The sequence below is a fragment of the Myotis brandtii genome, unplaced genomic scaffold, assembly GCF_000412655.1.
Source record: "Myotis brandtii unplaced genomic scaffold, ASM41265v1 scaffold115, whole genome shotgun sequence".
Lineage (NCBI taxonomy): Eukaryota > Metazoa > Chordata > Mammalia > Chiroptera > Vespertilionidae > Myotis > Myotis brandtii.
Genome location: NW_005353967.1, coordinates 20,033,178 through 20,052,553, shown reverse-complemented (window position 1 = coordinate 20,052,553; position 19,376 = coordinate 20,033,178). Strand labels below are relative to the sequence as shown.

Sequence of the window (19,376 nt, the reverse complement as noted above, 5' to 3'; positions counted from 1 at the left end):
GAAAAATCAACCAAAAAAATGAGTTCCCATGTCACCTCTGACACGCGTGTCATAGGTTCGCCATCACTGGTTTATAATGATTACTCAAGTCACTATAATATTAATTATGCTCAACACATTCTGATAAAGAAGAGTTGCACAGTGTATATTTTACAATTTTCAAGAAAGGGAATATATAAAACATAATTGCTTTAAAAGTGTTAAATATCAATCTAAAAAATTCATCTGTGTAGAAAGCTCCATTCCTAGTAATACCAGAGAAATAGGGTGTTGATGTAGTTAGTTGGCTTAACAATGAAAGAACCTGATTCCAAGATCCTCTGTATAATCTAAATCAGTGGTTCTCAACCTTCCTAATCACAACCCTTTAATACAGTTCCTCATGTTGTGGTGACCCCCAACCATAAAGTTATTTTCATTGCTACTTCATAACTGTAATTTTGCTACTGTTATGAATCGTAATGTAAATATCTGATATGCAGGATGTATTTAGGCGACCCCTGTGAAAGGGTGGTTCGACCCCCAAAGGGGTCTCGACCCACAGGTTGAGAACCTCTGATCTAAATAATCAAGCACAATAATTGGATTCAGTTCAGTTCCAGATGATAGCTACAGCCTCAATCTCATCTCCAAAGACTCACAAACACACACAAAAACACATCAACAATTTCCATATATAAACTTTATTGCATTTGACATAATACAAAATTTTAAACATAAAGAAGAAAATGAAAATATGCACCTTTTACAAGTCAAAGAAAAGCAAGTCTTAGCATTTGGATTGGTTTGCAAAAAACAAAACAAAAAACAAAACCCCCAAATATATTAGAGGTACAAACTGTGCTACAGCAGGTCTAAAAGAAGTTGTACAGAGTCCTTTTGAAAAAGTTAAAACTATTTCCAAGATTACTTTTCATATTTAAATGTACAGGCATTAACCACTTTACAAATATTTACACAACCCCAAACAACCTTAATAAACACTGTAGCTTTTTCAGCAGCCACCAATACTTCTTCATGTGGAAAAGAAACACTAAAAAAGTATCTTTACAAACATTAAGCTTTTATTTATAATGATTTTATGTCTTACCCTAAAACATTTTATTAGGGACTTACTGCCTAAAAATTCCAGTTGATTACAATCCTATAATTGCACACGGAAAAAAATCTGATATGATCAATAGGTTATAATCTCAACTTTGACCTTTCAGTTTCTGTTGTTTCATGGAAAATAAAAGCACAAAATGGGAAGTAAAGCTAAAATGCATATTGCACTAAGCTACTATAAAGCATAAGGGACTTGATCTTTTCAAAATGTCTACAACGAATTGATTTTTTAAAAACAATTCACTAACTGCTGTTCAATACAGAGTTAGCGCTCATATTACTACAGTGCAAAATGTACTGTTGTCACAAAAAATTGAAAGCAATCTCGAGTACATCAAAAGCATCTGAGGTACTAATGAAATGCTAATACAAACACATGTACAGCCTCTATCCTGGAATCAAGCGAAGACTTAAGGCAACTGTCCAGTATTTCATATGCCTCTGCAGTGATTTCATTGAAATAAAAGATTTCATTTTGCTTCAAGTAACTGAATAACTGACTTGACTCTTCACTTTACTAGACCAGACAGGCAATAAACTATCTACTGAAGATTATACTTCCAAAATTCCACAAATCTTTTCAGTATTAGCATGTGGTACAATTAACTGAAGTTATATCAAAAACCTTTTATTTGTTCAGATAGTCTCCCCAAAAATATTTTATCTGATCACCTGAAAATTCATGCCATAATATCACTAATCATCAATGTAAACATTTTCAAAAATACATCTCTAAATCAAAGGGTTTTATTAGGAAATGTTATAATAAAATATGCAATCTTTATATAAGTATGTCCTCTTAAAAATAAAACATGAAAACAAGAACAATGAAAAGAAACTATGATGGAGGTAAACAAAATGCATTATGGTATTACTATTGTTCTTTATTTATCAGAAGAATTTATTAAGTAATAGAGGCCAGTCATCTTTTCAGGACAGCAGCTCTTAAAGGTAGTATACTGTTCAAATCTTTTTTGTTTCTCAATCTGTGCCATGACTGTGAGAAGAAAAAAAAATCATTCTTAAAACCTAAAGTATGTGCAGAACAAATACTGAACAGAAAGTTACTAGAATGTTAATAGTAGTTCTCTCGAAGTAGTAAAATTTGGGGTGGTTTTTTTTTCTTCTTTGTGTTTTTATCTCCCAAGTTTTTAACACAATACAAGAATTGTTTCTGTCATCAGAAAAGAAAATGTTATCTAAAAACTCAATACCTGTGTGGCTTCGATTAATCGTATAGGTGGTACAAAAAGACACAATTGACAATATTCACATTTATTCACAGATTTAAATAATTTCATCTAAAGCAGCAAGGTACAAGGTAATTAAAACAAAATCTTTGAGTTTGAAAGAATAAGGGAAGACTACTTAAATTATCTGATTGACTATTTGGCATCTAGCAAGCTTTTTCAATTAAAAATAGTATTTATGAAGGTGATAGTAAATCTATTAAAAAACACTTTCTTTATGACTATAGAAGACAAAAAGTTGAATTGGTAAGAAAAAAAAAAAAGGAACTGAAGCACCCTAGCTGGTTTGGGTCAGTGGTTTGGTCGGCCTGCGGACCAAAGAGTCCAGGGTTCGATCCTGGTCAAGGGCACATACCTTGGTTGCAATCTCCTCGGGCCCTGGCCCTGTTCAGAGGCAACCAATCGATGTGTTTCTCTCACATTGATGTTTCTCTCTGTCTTTCCCTCTCTCTTCCACTCTCCCTGAAAATCAATGAAAAAATATCCTCGGGTGAGGATTAACAAAACAAAAAAAAAGGGAACTGAAGAAAGCTCATCCATCAATAAGAATAGCTATGTAAGCAATACTGTTTTTGAGTTATCAATTTAACCTGACAAAAATATTCCCTCTGGAATATCTGTTTTGTCCTGCAGAATTCCATTCATTTAAATTTTCTATTCTGGTTGTTAATTGAGAGGGCCTAATTTAACGAATAGTTTGTAATGTGATACACTTGCATTTTTAATTATCATCAAAATAAAGTCCACTTGTATGTCTTGATAATAAAAAGGTATGTCTCCAAAGTGATCGTCACAGTCACTGATCTTTTTCTTCTATGAAGCATTTCTCCTGTATGTCTCATAGTACATATTTTTATCAGTGTGTTACTACATTGTACTGCGAAATTCCTTGAGGACTAAAACCCCACCTAGCAAAATTACTGATGAATAAATTCATAATGTGAACTAAAGAGCTAAGGAATAAACTACAGTATGTGTGTGTGTGTGTGTATGTGACCGAAGTTTATTTATATATGTGTGTGTGTGTGTGTGTGTGTGTGTGTGTGTGTGTGTGTGTGTGTATAATGCGTGTATATACAGAAACATACGTTTTTAACTTCTCAAAATATAAACAAAGATAAAATGAGACTCAAGTTCCTGTTAGGACATGCAAAAGAAAAATCATGAGCGGGGGGTGGGGGGGTGGGAGATATCTGTAATACTTTCAACAATAACAGTAAATGAATGAATGAATGAATGAATGAATGAATAAATAAATAAATAAGCTTTCTTTTAAGGTATAATAAGTTCCCCAATATTTTAGGAGGCAAAGAAGTCCATCAGGCTTTAGTTTCATAAGTCACTATGAAAATACTTATTTCCAAAAAAGTGAAAGCCATGTGAATGGAAACAGAAGGGAAAGTATATCTAAATTCAAGTAATAAATTCACTATTGTGCCATATTAATGGCTTCACAACACAGAAACCAGGGCTATTCTGTCCAATTACTAGTACATATGTATTTCATTTTCAAAGCACACTAGTCTACTAATGCGTTTAAGAGTTAATATAATATACTGTTTACCTTTAAAAATTGATCCTTTATCATGTCAAACTTCTGCTTTTCATGTACAGCTCTGGCAGTATTTGTTCCATCAAAAGGTTCTGCAAAGTTAAATGCACATATAAACAAAAAATTATTAAAATGAAAGCTTCAGTTTTTTTATTTGATTGAACTATATGAAACTGTCAATATTTGACAGTTTTTGACCTAGAAAATAGCAATTACATATAATTCAACCTAGTATCTTATTAGATTTATGCATATTAAAAAGTTTTATATAGCTATGCACTGTCTAATAAGGTAGAAAGAATTCAAGTGAGGATAACTAAAAATGAAGTCATTAGCATAAGTATGTTAAATCTAAATCATAAAAGTGGATAAGATTTCTGAAGAATTACAGTGTCAAAAACCTACCTACCTTTAAGAAAATAAAAATAAGTTAAAGAATTAAGGTTATCAAAAAGAATAAAGCACTGTATCTGAGAGAGGTGGTTAATGTTAAATATCACAGAAAGATAATTTTAAATTTAATTTGAATTTAAAAGACCATTGATTTGTCAAGCAACAGAAAGGTCAATCCCTTTGAAAGTCTAAACATCGTGAGGATAGAAGACAGTGCAGAGAGTTATGGTGTGAGTGGATGGTTTATAAAGATACAGTGAGAACAGTGTAACTGGTATAAGAAATTTGGCAGTGAAAAAGAGAGAAAAGATAGCAAGTAGAGAAGACAGGAAGAAAATGAAGAGTTTTAGAGAACAGAACATTATCTTCCACATCACCCACAAGAGGGAAGAGTCCATATATACAAACAACAAATCCTATATAATAAAAGCCCAGCGACCATAACAGCAGAACAACCAGAATGACCGTTTGACCAGTCACTATGAGGTGCACTGACCACCTCTTGGTTTTTTCAGCACCGGCCGGCAGGCTCTGGTTGCCGGATGGCGAACGGGGAACCGGAGTGGGTGGCAGGGGATGTGACAGCGCCAGGACTCTTGGTCCCTCCCCCCGGCCCTTAGACTCCGATCTCCCGATGGCAAACTGGGAACCTGCGTGGGTGATTTTGTGTGCTGGGCCTCTAGTGTCTTATAATATTGAGAAGACAAAGAAACTGAAGATAATAGTGAGAAAAGGAGGCTAACAGATGGGACAGCTGAAATAATGCCAGCAGCAGGTAAAAGTTACTCGAGTTTAAGAATTTTGGCAATAAAAAAGAGGGGTGGAAGTACTTAGAAGAGGCAGTAGGATGAAGCCAAGAGTATTGATAAGAACTATGTGTGCCTTTTAAAGCTGAGACCTGGAAAAAGGGTGAAATCCAATGGAGAGGTTAACTTTACATTTGTAATACAATCTAAGCAGGCAGGCCCATCATTTTAAAAACTCCTTTTGTTTCTTTTGTTTTTTGTTTTATTGCTTAGAAAGGCTATTTTAAAAAAGGAGTTTACTGTCACAGTACTGTTTTTTTCAATAGAATAATGCCATATGCCAAACTATCAGGTCACATCACACATAGCACTTTACAACAGTCAGTGTTTCTTTGAGTCAGTGATAGTCAACTATATGTAAATTAATTTTAGATAACAGAATATCTCAGCATTTAACTTTTAAAGTAAAATCAATTTCTATTCATAAAAATCTAGCTTGCATTAATAATCAGTATAAAAGAACTGATTTTATTTCAATATAAGAATAACGTTTCCATCAATTACAAGCAGGAGGGATGCATAAAGACTGCTGAAATCTTACCAACTAGAAACACTAAACATCTAAATTTGTGTTTGTTATTTTCTACAAATAAAAGTTTTTAAATTATTTTTAAATATTAAATTAAAATCTTATAACTAAAAGACTTGTAAACCACTTCAGAATATAAATTTATTATTTTATAATAATATAAGCTGAACTTATTCAAGTAATTCTCTCAGTACCATGATGATAACTGAATGACAGAGAGTAGTGGAAAAGCTACCTTCTACACAGATGTATTTATTTCTCCATTCAATACCATCAGGCCTGGGAATGGCTTTGGCTTCACGAACTGAAATCATTTGACTGTTCCAGCTATAAGAAAACATTAATCATGTTAACTATTTTAATTTCCCATTTATTATTTTTATTATATTAGTAGTAAGGCCTCCTCTGATTTTCTCAAAGAATACTGAAACTTGCCTCAACCCTCAGCAACACAATCCCCATTTCCGTTTCTCTTTTTTCTCCATAGCACTATTAGTCTAACAATTTGCTTAGTTATTATTTATAGTGTGTCTCCAAGATATTATTTCTGTATTTTTTCATGTTCAACTAGTTGTTTAGCACAAATTAGGTACTTAATACTTATTTATTGAATAAATTAAGCAATATAAAAAAATAAGAAACCCTGGCCCCGTGGCTCAGTTGGTTGAAGTATTGCCCTATACACCAAAAGACTGCGAATTCGATTCCCAGTCAGAGCACATACCTAGGTTGTGGGTTCGATCCCAAGTTGGGATGCATATAGGAGGCAACTGATAAATGTTTCTCTCTCACATCAAATAAAAAACATATCCTCAGGTGAGAATTTTTTAAAAAGAATAGGGCTCAGTGGATAGGTCGTTGGCCTGCAGACTGAAGGGTCCCAGGTTCGATTCCGGCCAAGGGCACATGCCTGGGTTGCGGGCTCGATCCCCAGTAGGGGGCGTGCAGGAGGCAGCCAATCAATGCTTCTCTCTCATCATTGATGTTTCTCTCTCTATCCCTCTCCCTTCCTTTCTAAAATCAATAAAAATATATATTGTAAAAAAACATTAAAAATAAATAAAAGAAAAATGTGTAAGTAAGCAAAAAAATATAAAAATTATATTCATTATTAATACCTCACTAAGAATTTTTAATTTAAGAAGAATTAATCTTCTTGTGTTATTTTCTGATTTAGTCAGTAATTTATGTTCAGGTCCATATCTATTTGTATGATTTGGAAAAAAATTCTGAAACTTTCCAAAAGAAGCAAGTAGGTGCTGGTTCAGAAAACAAAATTAATACTCTATGAAAACATTAATACACTGTGAAAACATGTATTACTACATATGGATGTAGCAGCTAATAATGAAGTTTTACTCAAGTAAAACAATTTTATCTGCCTATCTGAAGGTAAATTGTCCAGTCTTTAGTAATGTATTAGCATTACATTGTTGTTTCTTTTGATTTCTTTACAATTATAATAGTTTGTATGAGTACTATTTTCTTTTTTTCAAGAAGTATTTTAACACTTATGACTACTCTGCCTGTATACAAGAGAAAATGAGTTTGGGGAGTAGCTGGTATCTTTTTTACAGTGCTATCTAGCTTTCTCCATCATTTCAGTAAGAAGAGAAAAGACCATAGTTTGGGACCTTCCAAGTCCAACACTTTCTATATTTACTAGATAGAGAAACCATCTATACTAATAAAATGGTAATATGCTAATTAGACCGGACATCTTCCGGACGTCCTTCCGGACAAAGTCACAGTGGCGGGGGCTGAGGCAGAGGCAGTCTGGGGTGATCAGGCCAGCAGGGGAGGGCAGTTAGGGGGCGATCAGGCTGCAGGGGAGGGCAGTTAGGGAAGATCAGGCCAGCAGGGGAGCAGTTAGGGGACAATCAGACTGGCAGGGGAGCAGTTAGAGGCATTAGACCGGCAGGCAGAAGTGGTTAGGGGTGATCAGGCAGGCGAGCGGTTAGGAGCCAGTAGTCCTGGATTGCGAGTGGGATGTCTGACTGCCTGCAGGATCAGGCCTAAACTGGCAGTGGGACATCCCCTGAGGGGTCCCGGATTGGAGAGGATGCTGGCCGAGCTGAGGGGGGAACCCCCAACCCCTGTGCACGAATTTCATGCACTGGGCCTCTAGTAAGAAAAGAATATAATAGTGGGTTCAGTATGGCATTTATTTCTGGAAAACTGATTAATTTCCATGTTAAATATTCGAGAAAATATTGCATCTCGTGAAGTTTGATCATTGAAAAGAATCCTTAAAGTATAGTTTTCTACATTTTCTTATCAAGAGTACAGTTCAGAAACAAAATTAACACGTTAAGCACCCAGCCTGTTTGTCTTCCAGACGGAAAGTATAGTGTCAGTCACTGGTGACTGACATGGAGCTTAACGTGTTGAAAAACAAACAAACAAAAAGAGTACAGTTTAGAAATACAGGGTGAGGCAATAGAGCCCAGCTCTATTGGCATGGCTCATTGGTTGAGCATCGAACTATGAACCAGGAAGTTAACAGTTCAATTCCCAGTCATGTCACATACTTGCCTGGGTTGCAGGCTTGACCCTAGTATGGGGTGTGCAGAAGGCAGCTGATCGATCATTCTTTCTCATCATTAATGTTTCTATCTCTCTCCCTCTCCCTTCCTCTCTCTGAAATCAATAAAAACATTTTTTTTAAAAATACAAAAATAAAGTTCATAGACTCTCCAATATCTGAGTCTATAATATTTAGAACTTTTGTCTTGCTAAAATACAAAATTATTACATCTATATTTTTTTTTAAATTCTTTACATTGAAAAGTATTACATATGTCCACTTCTCCCCCATTGACCTCTCCCAGCATGCACCTGCCCCCCAGCACAGGGCCTCACCCCCTATTATCTGTGTCCATTGGTTATGCTTATAAGGAAGCATATAAGTCTTTTGGTTGATCTCTTACCCCCAACCTCCCACTATTTTTTTCAAGATTCCCTGAGTCACGTAATTCTTTTCCCCCCCTATTTTGTCAGTTCCCTTTCCCCGGGTACAGTTTTAGAAGTCTGGTTTCATTATGAGAATTTTCAGCAGCAAAGTTTAGGAGAAAGTTATGGGTGAAATAGGTAAGAACATCTTAGTAATTTTTAAATGGCCACTTAAAATTTCTGCAACATTTGTACCATATACTCAAGCATCTCTTAAAAGGCACTTAATTCTGTCTTCAAGTATAGAAAATTTTTTAATTGAACATTTCAAAGTTCAGAAGAAATCCTTACAAACATTTTTAACTTAACAGAATTTTTAACAGCACCTAGTTCATCACCATGACTACATTCTTGCCTGTGCTCTCTACAGTCAAATTTCTGAAAATATCTGGTATGAAACAATAATGCACTTGACAAATGCTCTATATGATGAGAGAGTAGAGGAAGATGGCTCATAAATCATGTATCATCATGATAACGAATGCATACAAAAGTTCAAAACCTTTTTCAAGCATCAGCATCCTAGCCAGTATCATTTGGCACAGCAAGCTAGTTTCTGTCAATGCTAAACTCACACACAAATGGGACAACTACCATCTTGTTTCAGTCCAACAAAGCAGCGATTTTCAAAGTGTTTATACGTAGGTGCTCTAATCCTAAACCATACACATGGCAGAAATGTAACTTTCTACTACGTGTATCCTTTTCCTCTACAAACTTCTCCCAAGCCTTAATTTATATGACATAACAGACCATGCCAATATGGTCTAACAAATTAGAGTGTGTTTTGTAGTCAGGCCCCAGTTTTCTCACTATCTGCTGTATTGACATGAGAAGGTTCACAAATTCCCCCTAAGCTTGACAGGGGGTTATTTTAAGGATTAAATGAGGTAATACATGGGAATCACTCAGCATACTCTAAAACAGCGGTTCTCAACCTGTGGGTCGTGACCATCGGAAAACACATATAGCATATCAGATATTTACATTACGATTCATAACAATAGCAAAATTACAGTTATGAAGTAGCAACAAAAATAATTTTATGATTGGGGGTCACCAAAACATGAAGAACTGTATTAAAGGATCACAGCATTAGGAAGGTTGAGAACCACTGCTCTAAAAGGACACGAAATAAAGAAATATTCACTAAATATTAGCTATTTTGTTATTCCAATATCTGAACTCCAGAGTAACCTTTACAGTTTATGTCCTATGTTTCATATAGTCTTAAATCTTTCTTCATCTTTATATTAATGAAGGCTCCTTCCTTTTTATCCTTGTTGCCTGGACTTATATGTAGGTCATTTTTAACCTGGACTATCATAACTTCATTCTTACTGAACTCCTTTCTTCCAGCACTTTTCCTACTCCTTTTCTTAACCTTATTCAGCAATTTTAGTAATCTTAAGGATCTTTGAATCAGGTCTACAATCTTACTTTATGCTTCAAATTATTTATTTATTTATAAATATTTGTCAAGTACCCACTATCTGGCACTGAACTAGGTACTAGAGAAACAACTTTAACTAAACAGGTTCAAACAGTCTGGTATAAGCTTTACTTTGAGAAATTTAAAAAACATTTCATCTTTCACGCCCTATGTTTCAAATCATCACATAGAAGTCAATTTTCTTTAAAGCTAATACATCATAGTACATAAGACAATATCAACATGTGGTAAAGTATCATAGTTAAGAGTGTGAATTTTGCAATCAAAACTATTTGAAATACTCCCCTTACAAGCTGTGTGATCTTAGTGCAAGTTTCTTAACCTCTTTATATGCCTCACTGGTAAAATGGGCGTAATATAATACCATCCTATATGGTGATAATGTAAACTGAATGAGATAATACATATAACCTGTTTAGAATGTTTACCCCACCTAGTAATAGCAATTTATTACTCTTACTATTATTATCCCCTCTCCAAACCTCTTCAGTGTGGGATTCTGTGGTCACTGTATTTCTCTAATTTTGTATAACTCCTAAGTCCTTTCTCCTTCTCCTTCAAGCTTTCTAAATTGATCAGAAGAGCTGCGAACATCCCCTAATCCTATTCTATGAACTAAGAACTCCCATAAGAACTTTCAGTTATGTCCAGCCTGTTTATATACTTTAATCTTTCATATTTACACATTACCATCAACAAAAAACATGGAAAAGGATTATTCCTTGATTTGTATATCATATACCACAACTATTAAATTCAGATATCAGGTATTAAGTAAATATTTTTCCAATTTGTCACAGCTGTGTTTTTTACTACAAATTTTCAGTATTTAAAAAATAGATGTTCCAAATGATATAGTACCTACGTTATGACCAACATAAACATTTATTCAGGCCCTACTATGAAAAGAGGCAGCTAAACATAGAATGGGATCACTAGTGAAAGCAACTAAAACTGGGCTTAGTGAGCTATAATTTTTTTAGCTAGGAATATGAAATCTACTTAGTATCTAATAATTAATCTTTAGATATTAACTTTTATAAATTATACATTTCTGGACAAGTTTACAGCATTGAAATTGACAAAAATAACCTTTGACCAAATTTGTAGCATTCACTTATATAAAAATGAATAAATACAATTTGAGGTTTCACTTACTCAAATTCCGTAGCATAATACTTAAGAAAGCCCAGTAAGAGGTCCCCAAGATTTGATTCATTCTTTGAGAGGTAAGGAGGAACATTACATGGAACTTGATGTACAAGGTGCAGTTGTATAGCAGGACTAAAAGATTCCTGTCAGGAAAAAAAGGGGACGAAATGTAAAGCCATTTAAAACATACACTAAAAACTTTATAAATCCTGATCTAAATAAAGTGCTCTGAAAAAGAGAGAAGAAATTTTTTTTTTATGTTGGTATTTTGGAAATTTGAAGGTTTTCTTACACGTACGTTTTACCAGTGTTTGGAGTAGGCCAGAAAGTACCTGAAAATCTAAGATATTCTAATCCTTGGCTGAGATATAACAAACAATGGATCTGTATGCTAGCAAAGATTTTCTAACTCATAAATAAAATGTTACTGTACATGCCGAAACTCCATGCAATAACACAGAGATTCCTTTACAAATGTATCTCCTTTTTAATTATTTCTATAAGAAGCAGTTGCACTTTATAGAGGTTATATCAAGCACCAGGTAAAAGAGCTCTTTCTAACTGCCAGTTAAAATTTCTCTCAAAGGCCATAAAAATAACTTTAATAAATAAATAGTACCTATACCAATTAAAAAATTTTTATTTTGTATCTTAGAGGGAAAAGAAGAGAGACATCCAACATGAACTGAACTTGAAAAGACAAAGAGGGCAGGGAACAGAAGAAAGGGAAATACCAGCAAGCAATATTCAGCAAACTTTTACCATAATATTCATAAATATTCATTTTCATTTGCTTGTAATCCAGGACTAAACAGCACACTTCTTAGAAAGAATACTAATGGGTACTTATTCTTTTTGCCTATGGTATGCCATTCATTTTCATATTTAATCTTTTCTCTAATAGCAGCAAGTTCTGGCTCTAAAACATACTAAATGAACTATACAGCTTCAAGTAGTATATATCTGTATGCCTGAAAATAAAAGAATTTAGTAAATAATCTTGTTTTTCACTGCTAAAAAATAAACTCCAATTTTGCAACTGGCTGCTTGCCCTAATCCAGGATCTGAAAAAGTAGGGAAAGGACAGCTGGTTGTTAAAACTATTTACAAATAAAAAAGAAAATGTTTCCTAAGGTAGTTTGCAGTGCCCTCAAGAAGAGTTTTCTATACTACCCGTTGCCATCAAAATAGAAATACTTTTTCTTTTTCTCCAAAAAAGCTATTGGCTAAGGCAGCAGAATGACAACTACACTTAACATTCCCAACTCTAACAAATCAACCTTGGGTTTATTGATATCGATTAAATTAGTAATGTCTAAATAACTCAAGATAACTGCGTTGTAATACAGAGAATTGGGGTATTGCATCTATTTAATGGTAGTCATCAAAAATCATCACTAAAAAATTAAGGAGCAAGAAAATTTTAAGCTTCCCTCCTCTACCCCATTATCTATAACTAGAGGCCTGATGCACAAAATTTGTGCAAGAGCAGGCCTTCCTTCCCCCGGCTGCCAACACCGGCTTCCCTCTGCCACCTGGGACCCAGGCTTCCCTCTGGCTGCCAGCATGCACCCAGGACCCGCGCTTCCCTCACAGCCCTGGCTTTTGTCCAAAAGGTCATCCAGAAGGATGTCCAGTCTAATTAGCATATTACCCTTTATTATTATAGATTCTATCAATAATTTTTAACCACCAGAAAATGATTCTCTCAGAAGAAAACTCTATTCCAAAACCACAATTCATAATGTTGGGACTCCTAAATTGACACTTCCGTTTCCACTTCTAACATATTTAGTATTACAAGTAGATATACTAATAAGAAAGAAGCCTCAATTTATAATAAAGAGTAAAAGCAGAAGGAAGAGCAGGTATACTGCCTCTACCACCTTTTGTCTCTTAATTGTTATGTGTAAAAAATTGGACTTAGGACATTACTTAAAATTGTAAAATTTAAATATTACTTTCTGGGAAATTGAAGACAAAGGTATAACAAGTTCAAGTGGCAAAGAAAATAAAAGTGGGTCACTGTTTAATACCTTCAGCTCTGAAAACTACTTACTAATTTTGATTTCTAGCACCTAGCACAGTAAGCATATAATTTATGAACTGATGCTAAAATAGAAGTTATTTTCTTACCTGAAATTTAACACAGTTTGAACTTCCTTTAAATTTTTTTAATTTGTTCAGTAATTTAAAGAAAAGTATCAGCAATTGTGAGATTAAAACTGAAATAGTGAGACCTAGTCTATAAAAATGATTGAATGACCTTGGACCAATTTGGCCAGTCTCCTCTTAGCTCCACTGTTCTTTTTCACAGTCATATACAAAAGGGCCATATACATACTGAGGGAGAAATCTGGGACCCTTCAGTCCGCAGGCGGACACTCCATCCACTGAGCCAAACCAGCTAGGGCTGTATTACATTTTAAGGTTATATCTTATTTTGGGCTTCTCATAACCAAATGTGTAATGAATCAATTCTAAATGATATTTAAATGCTGATACTTTTAACGATACATATTTTCCATTTCTCTTCAATCAATGCCAAGGTAAGGAAAACTTTGAAAGGCAATCGCTCGAAAAACATCTGAAAAGTTTCACTGTTTTGTCAATACAATTGTCTGCCAATATGCCAAAAACATCTTCTGCCATATTCTATTATGGGAAGCTGTGCCCATAATTTCTTACTTCATCTTCAAAGTTTGAAATCTGGACAATTAAAGACCTTCTGGAATAAATTAGATTGGCTAAACTTTTTCTTGGTAACTTTTCCTTAAAAAAATGTGTAGATGTAAAGAGTAAGTAGATATAGAGTAAGTAGAGTTTTGCCTGAATAAAGAACTAAATAATATATTGAAGTTCTACCACGCTTTCTTTATTGTATACAGGTCACCACCGATATGGTGATGTATGTTGGAAAACTGATCACTAAATTTCCGTTATATTATATCACATTTTAGTGAGATTTTTAAGTTTTGAAATCAATATAAATAAGTATTTAACATAAAGTATGAGCACTATAATAAGGTGATTAAGGCATCAACTTTGGAGTCAGACCACCTAGGTTTGAAACGTTGTTCTTCTATTAATTAAATGAAGTTACCCAGCTTTGCAAAGATTCTTCATCTATAATATAAAGACAATAGTACTCATAGGGTTGTTATAACGATTAAATAACATAATGTATGTAAAGCTTAGCAGCAATAGTATTACCTAAATATTCATAATTTAATATATGCCAGGCATCATCATTATTTTAACTGTACATTTATATAATAATGCAGTACGGTTAGGTCCTAAAACTTATAATGTATTATTTCAAAATTAACTTCCTTATGCTTTTAAAAATTTAAGTAATGTCAACTTTAAAATAATAGTTTTAGTATCATTTTATTTTTTAATATATTTCAGAGAGGAAGGGAGAAAGAGAGAGAAACATCAATGATGAGAAAGAATCATTTGTACCCCGACTGAGAATCGAACCATGACCTGCTGATTCATAGATCAATGCTTAACAACTGAGCCACGTCAGCCACGGTTCATTGTCATTTTAAAAAAAATAAATCTTCACCAAAGTATTTTGTCTTTTCAAAGGTATTCAGTGAAAGCTTGTTTCATTTTTCATGTTTAAAAGCATACCCTAGTACTATTGGGAACTCATTATAATGGTTCTTCATATAGCAGAATTTAGTTTTTAAAAGGAGGAAAATAAGATATACAAATGCCAAAAGGTTGTTGTTATAAATGTGTCCTCTAGAAGATGACCCACCACAAACTAGGAAGTCCCACTACAGCAAAGCTCTCTTGCAGTAAACCTTTCATTACCCAGCACCTTGCATGTATGTATTGCAATCATTGCAATAACTGAGGTTCAAAAACAAGATCAGTTCTTTTCAATTATCAAGGATTAAATTACATTTAATTTAGGTTCTATGTCAAGTGTATTTATTATATTTTGTGATACATACAAAATAAATAAGTTCTTTGAATGCTGACCACTAAAGCTAGATACTATGTTTTTCTTTATAATATGACCACTTAGTAAGTTTAAAAAACAGGTAAAAATTATGTGGTTTCAGTAGGTTGGTCAAACATTCTAAACAAGTAGCTTAAATAATATTTTCAAATAAAACCAGGAACAAGGCTGACTATGGGAGAAAACAAAAATAGTAGGACTATAAAACAAGGCAACAGAGAATTCTGGAAAGAACACAAAAAACGGAAGAAACAAAAGTATTCACATACATTGCAAATATGTACATTACCAAGGTTTCTCTAAACTCAAACGGAGAACATACTAAACTTTTCCTAGTAGGTACAGTTCATTTCTTGAGTATTTCCAAATTGCTTCAGCAGGATTCTTATTATGCACACAAGAATAGAGTACTATTGTTACCTCTTTTGCTTTATTACTTAATAAAATCAAATGAAAGATACAATGATTATCCGATTGTTCAATTTCTTAATTTCTCCCCTCTGCTTTCAAAATATACATACATTGGACGAAAAACTTCTGAGTTAACTAACTAAAGAAATGCTGTAAAACTGTATTTTAAGAAAACCAGAATGAGTCCAAATGGGACTAATTTAACACCCATTAGGGATAATCATGAGCTTCATGCACAAAATTCCATCATTAAAAAAATGACCAGATTGTCTGCCAGTAACAAAATAAATTATCAGTCTTCTGAAAAAGTATATGAAACATTTTTAATGTTCTAATGGCCAATGCCTCAGTCTATAGAGAAAATGTTATCAATACTTAGAAGATTATGTAACTATTACTACTTTTATATTTACATTAACACTACATAAATAGTCCCACATATACTGGTCACATTATGTATTATAATAATTCATAAGAAACACTTACTGGGTATATTTTTTGGATGGATGGAAGGATGGGTTCAGGTAGGGCTATAAAAAAAGAAAGTTTAAAGCTTCCATGATTCATGTAATTCATTTTACAAAACAGCAATTTGTCAGCTAAGGCCCTCAGATATGAAACTATAAGGGTTTCTGCTAAAAGTCAACAGTTTCCATATATTTTGTGAAGTTAATTCTGATCCCTAAAAATTTTAATTCACAATATATCTAAGTTGGCAATTTAAGGTTTGTTAATAAACTGTGCATATTTTAATGTAAACCAATGTTCCTTATGTGGTTTAGAATAAGCCACCAATAAATAGACACACATCAGTTGATCCAACATCAGACACACACACAAAATAAGCAAGACAAGAATTGTTCTACAGATATTAAATGGACATTAAGATAAATGTAGCTATCAAAAAAATTTAAGTATAGTCCAATGATACAGTCCAACAACGGTTCTATCACAATTATGCCTTTATTATTTAATTTCTTCTAACAAACAATAATACTACAATTAAGATAGTTTCTGGAAACTGATCTACTGAAGAAAAGAAACTGGAAAAAAAATCTTCAACTGCATTACTTAGTTTTTAAAGAAAGCCTCAGCAATTTTAGAAATCTAAATCAGGAGATTTGAACCAACATTCTATAAATAAAATTTCATACAAAGGAATCATTATCTTCATATGCTACTATATTTTTAATTGTCATTCTTCACCCTTCAATAGTTTTACCCAAATCCAACCTCAGTAAATTCATTAACAGTCATTTCACATCATTATACAGTAAATGACATTAAAGGCAAGGTTCCCAATATTCACAACATGATAAATAACTTATAATGGTTTATGTCACAATACAAACATATTTATAGACTTCTTTAAGATTAAAGACCAATATAGTATCATATGATAAACTATGATAATTTAAGAATTAGAAATACATTGCATTTAATTAAATAAACTTAGTAATAATCTTTAATTCATTTTCAACTGGCTATTTAGCAAAAACATTTTTAAGTGACTTCTGGAATACATTAATATATATATAATCAACCATTATGGTCAACTTAGGTCTCCAACTATGCTTATAAATGTATAAATTTCTACCACATAGTATTTAAATTTCCCTCCTGTATCATGCTTCATTCCCAAGTTGAAAATTGGAATAGAATACTCTGGAATGTTCACAGTGTATGACTGGAATGTCAGAAAAAACTTACTCATTACTTACCAAAATCACTTAGAAAACAAGGTTACATCTTTCCCCAGAGGCATTCAAATGCACAAAATAGAAGACCCTACAAATAAACTCAAGCCCTAGTCACTTTAATTCTAAAAGTCTCTATATTTGTATAACATTTTCATGGCTTTCTAATAATTGTTGTTATAATATAGAAGTTAAATTGGAAAATTTTATTAGAAATTAGTTTAATTAAAAACCTAAATTCCTTTCCTACTGAATTCTCATAGTAAATTAAAATTGTAATTTAAAGAGGATGAAGAAAAGGTTACAGAGAATATTTTTTAAGTTTATCTCATTCTAGAATTATAATTAGAATGCTAGGAGAGTAATACAAATACTAACCACTGGTTTAAGTAAAGTCTTTTAATAGTCAAAGAGTAATCTGGAAGCTTTTGGGGGCAGAAATATCATTCAGTAAACCTCTGACAAACATAGATTTAAGAACACTAGTTATAACAAGCAATTAGTGTACTGTAGCAGTTATTTACTCATATATGTAGTCTATTACTGACTATTGAAATTCATTCTAGGAAGTGTTTTTAATCTTTTCAACCTTTCTACAGACAGAGGACCTGTTTCCTTTATCTGTTCCTGGCAGAAAAAATACTAAAGCACTTAAGAAGTTAAAGGTAACTTAAAAGTCATCTAATCCAACTATTCATGTATCAATGAGAATATTAAGGCCAGAGAGGTAGAATAACTTAGCTAAAATCATAAACACTAGTTCATTATGGTAGACCTTGAACTGCTCAATACACCTTGCAGACCCTTGTATGAAACAAAAGCAACTACTTATTTCAATGCCTCTAATTTCTTCTAGCAAGGAATGGCTTAAATTTGCCAAAGGACAGAGTTGCTGATGTCCTTTAACAAAGACCTAGAACCTAGAAATGGTTGATGATAGTACATTAATTACAAATCAACTAGTAAATGGGACCACTCTGTCAAGAATAAAATATGTTTGACAATATCTAAACCAAATTTTAACATAATTTCATCACACTAGTAAAATACTATGTTTAAATTTTTAACTTCCTTACAAAATCACCTTGGGCTATCTGTGATTAAAGTACATTTTTCTAAAGAAGACCATCAAATTAAAAAGTATAATGTAACACATTGAGAGTGAAGAAATAGGGCACATATGGATGTTCATGAATGTTAAATGCTTTAGTCAATTCAAATTTTTAAATCACAACTATAACTAAAAAATTATGAATAGACAGTAGGTGGTGATACGAGGTTTGTCATATTATTCTTTAAATTTTATAATAAATATTTCTAATCTCTTCAAGTTTTAATAACTGTGAATTGTACAGAGTTCACTAAAAAAGCATCAAAAGTACCCTGGCCAGTGTGGCTCTGTGGTAGAGCGTCAGCCCGGGACCAAAGTGTCAAGGGTTCAATTCCCAGTCAAGGGCATGTACCTGGTTGGGGTACATGTGGGAGCCAACCAATCAATGTGTCTCTCTCACATCAATGTTTCTCTCTCCCATCCCCCTTCCTCCCTTCTACTGTCTCTAAAAATCAATGGAAAAAATATCCTCAGGTGAGGATTAACAACAACAAAAAAGCCTCAAAAGTAATTCGTGTTTTAGATTGAACTGCAAAATTGGACACAAAATGATTAGTGATATGTAAAGTAGTATTAAAACAGCTAGCTAACATCATATGTTTCAAATCCTACTAGAGGAGCAAATCAGTCATCAAATTAATGTATATCTCAAATTAGTCAGCAATAAAAATACATATATTATAATTAGCTTTTTCTGATAAGTGATTCATAAAACTTTGATCCATTTAACTATTTGTCTCACCAAGTAAAAAAAAATCACCTGATTTCATCATTCAAATAAAAACACTCTTATTTAATATATATTCTAAAACATCTACAATTACAGTCACATATAAAGGAAACAAATCCTGCTATCCATAAGTAACCTGATAAATTTTGGCACATACCTTTTCAATATTTGTTATACATATGAATATATATACGAACTCAAATAAAATTAATTTTTTTTTAATCCTCACCCTAGGATATTTTTTCCATTGATTTTTA

General features: G+C 33.1%; 1 protein-coding gene across 2 annotated transcripts in view; it reads right to left on the bottom strand.

Moving 5' to 3' along the window:
- Positions 1–662: 662 nt before the first annotated feature.
- PAPD4 (PAP associated domain containing 4) overlaps positions 663–19,376 on the bottom strand; it is a 42,687-nt gene continuing 23,973 nt past the window's right edge. For both annotated transcript variants that reach the window (XM_005858078.2, XM_005858079.2), the window contains exons 11-15: positions 16,068–16,111; positions 11,201–11,337; positions 5,873–5,964; positions 3,922–4,001; positions 663–2,104 (exon numbers count right to left, since the gene is read on the bottom strand). In XM_005858078.2, coding sequence (XP_005858140.1) covers positions 2,030–2,104; positions 3,922–4,001; positions 5,873–5,964; positions 11,201–11,337; positions 16,068–16,111 — 428 coding nt within the window. In that variant the 3' untranslated portion in view covers positions 663–2,029. The remainder of the gene's footprint in view (positions 2,105–3,921; positions 4,002–5,872; positions 5,965–11,200; positions 11,338–16,067; positions 16,112–19,376) is intronic.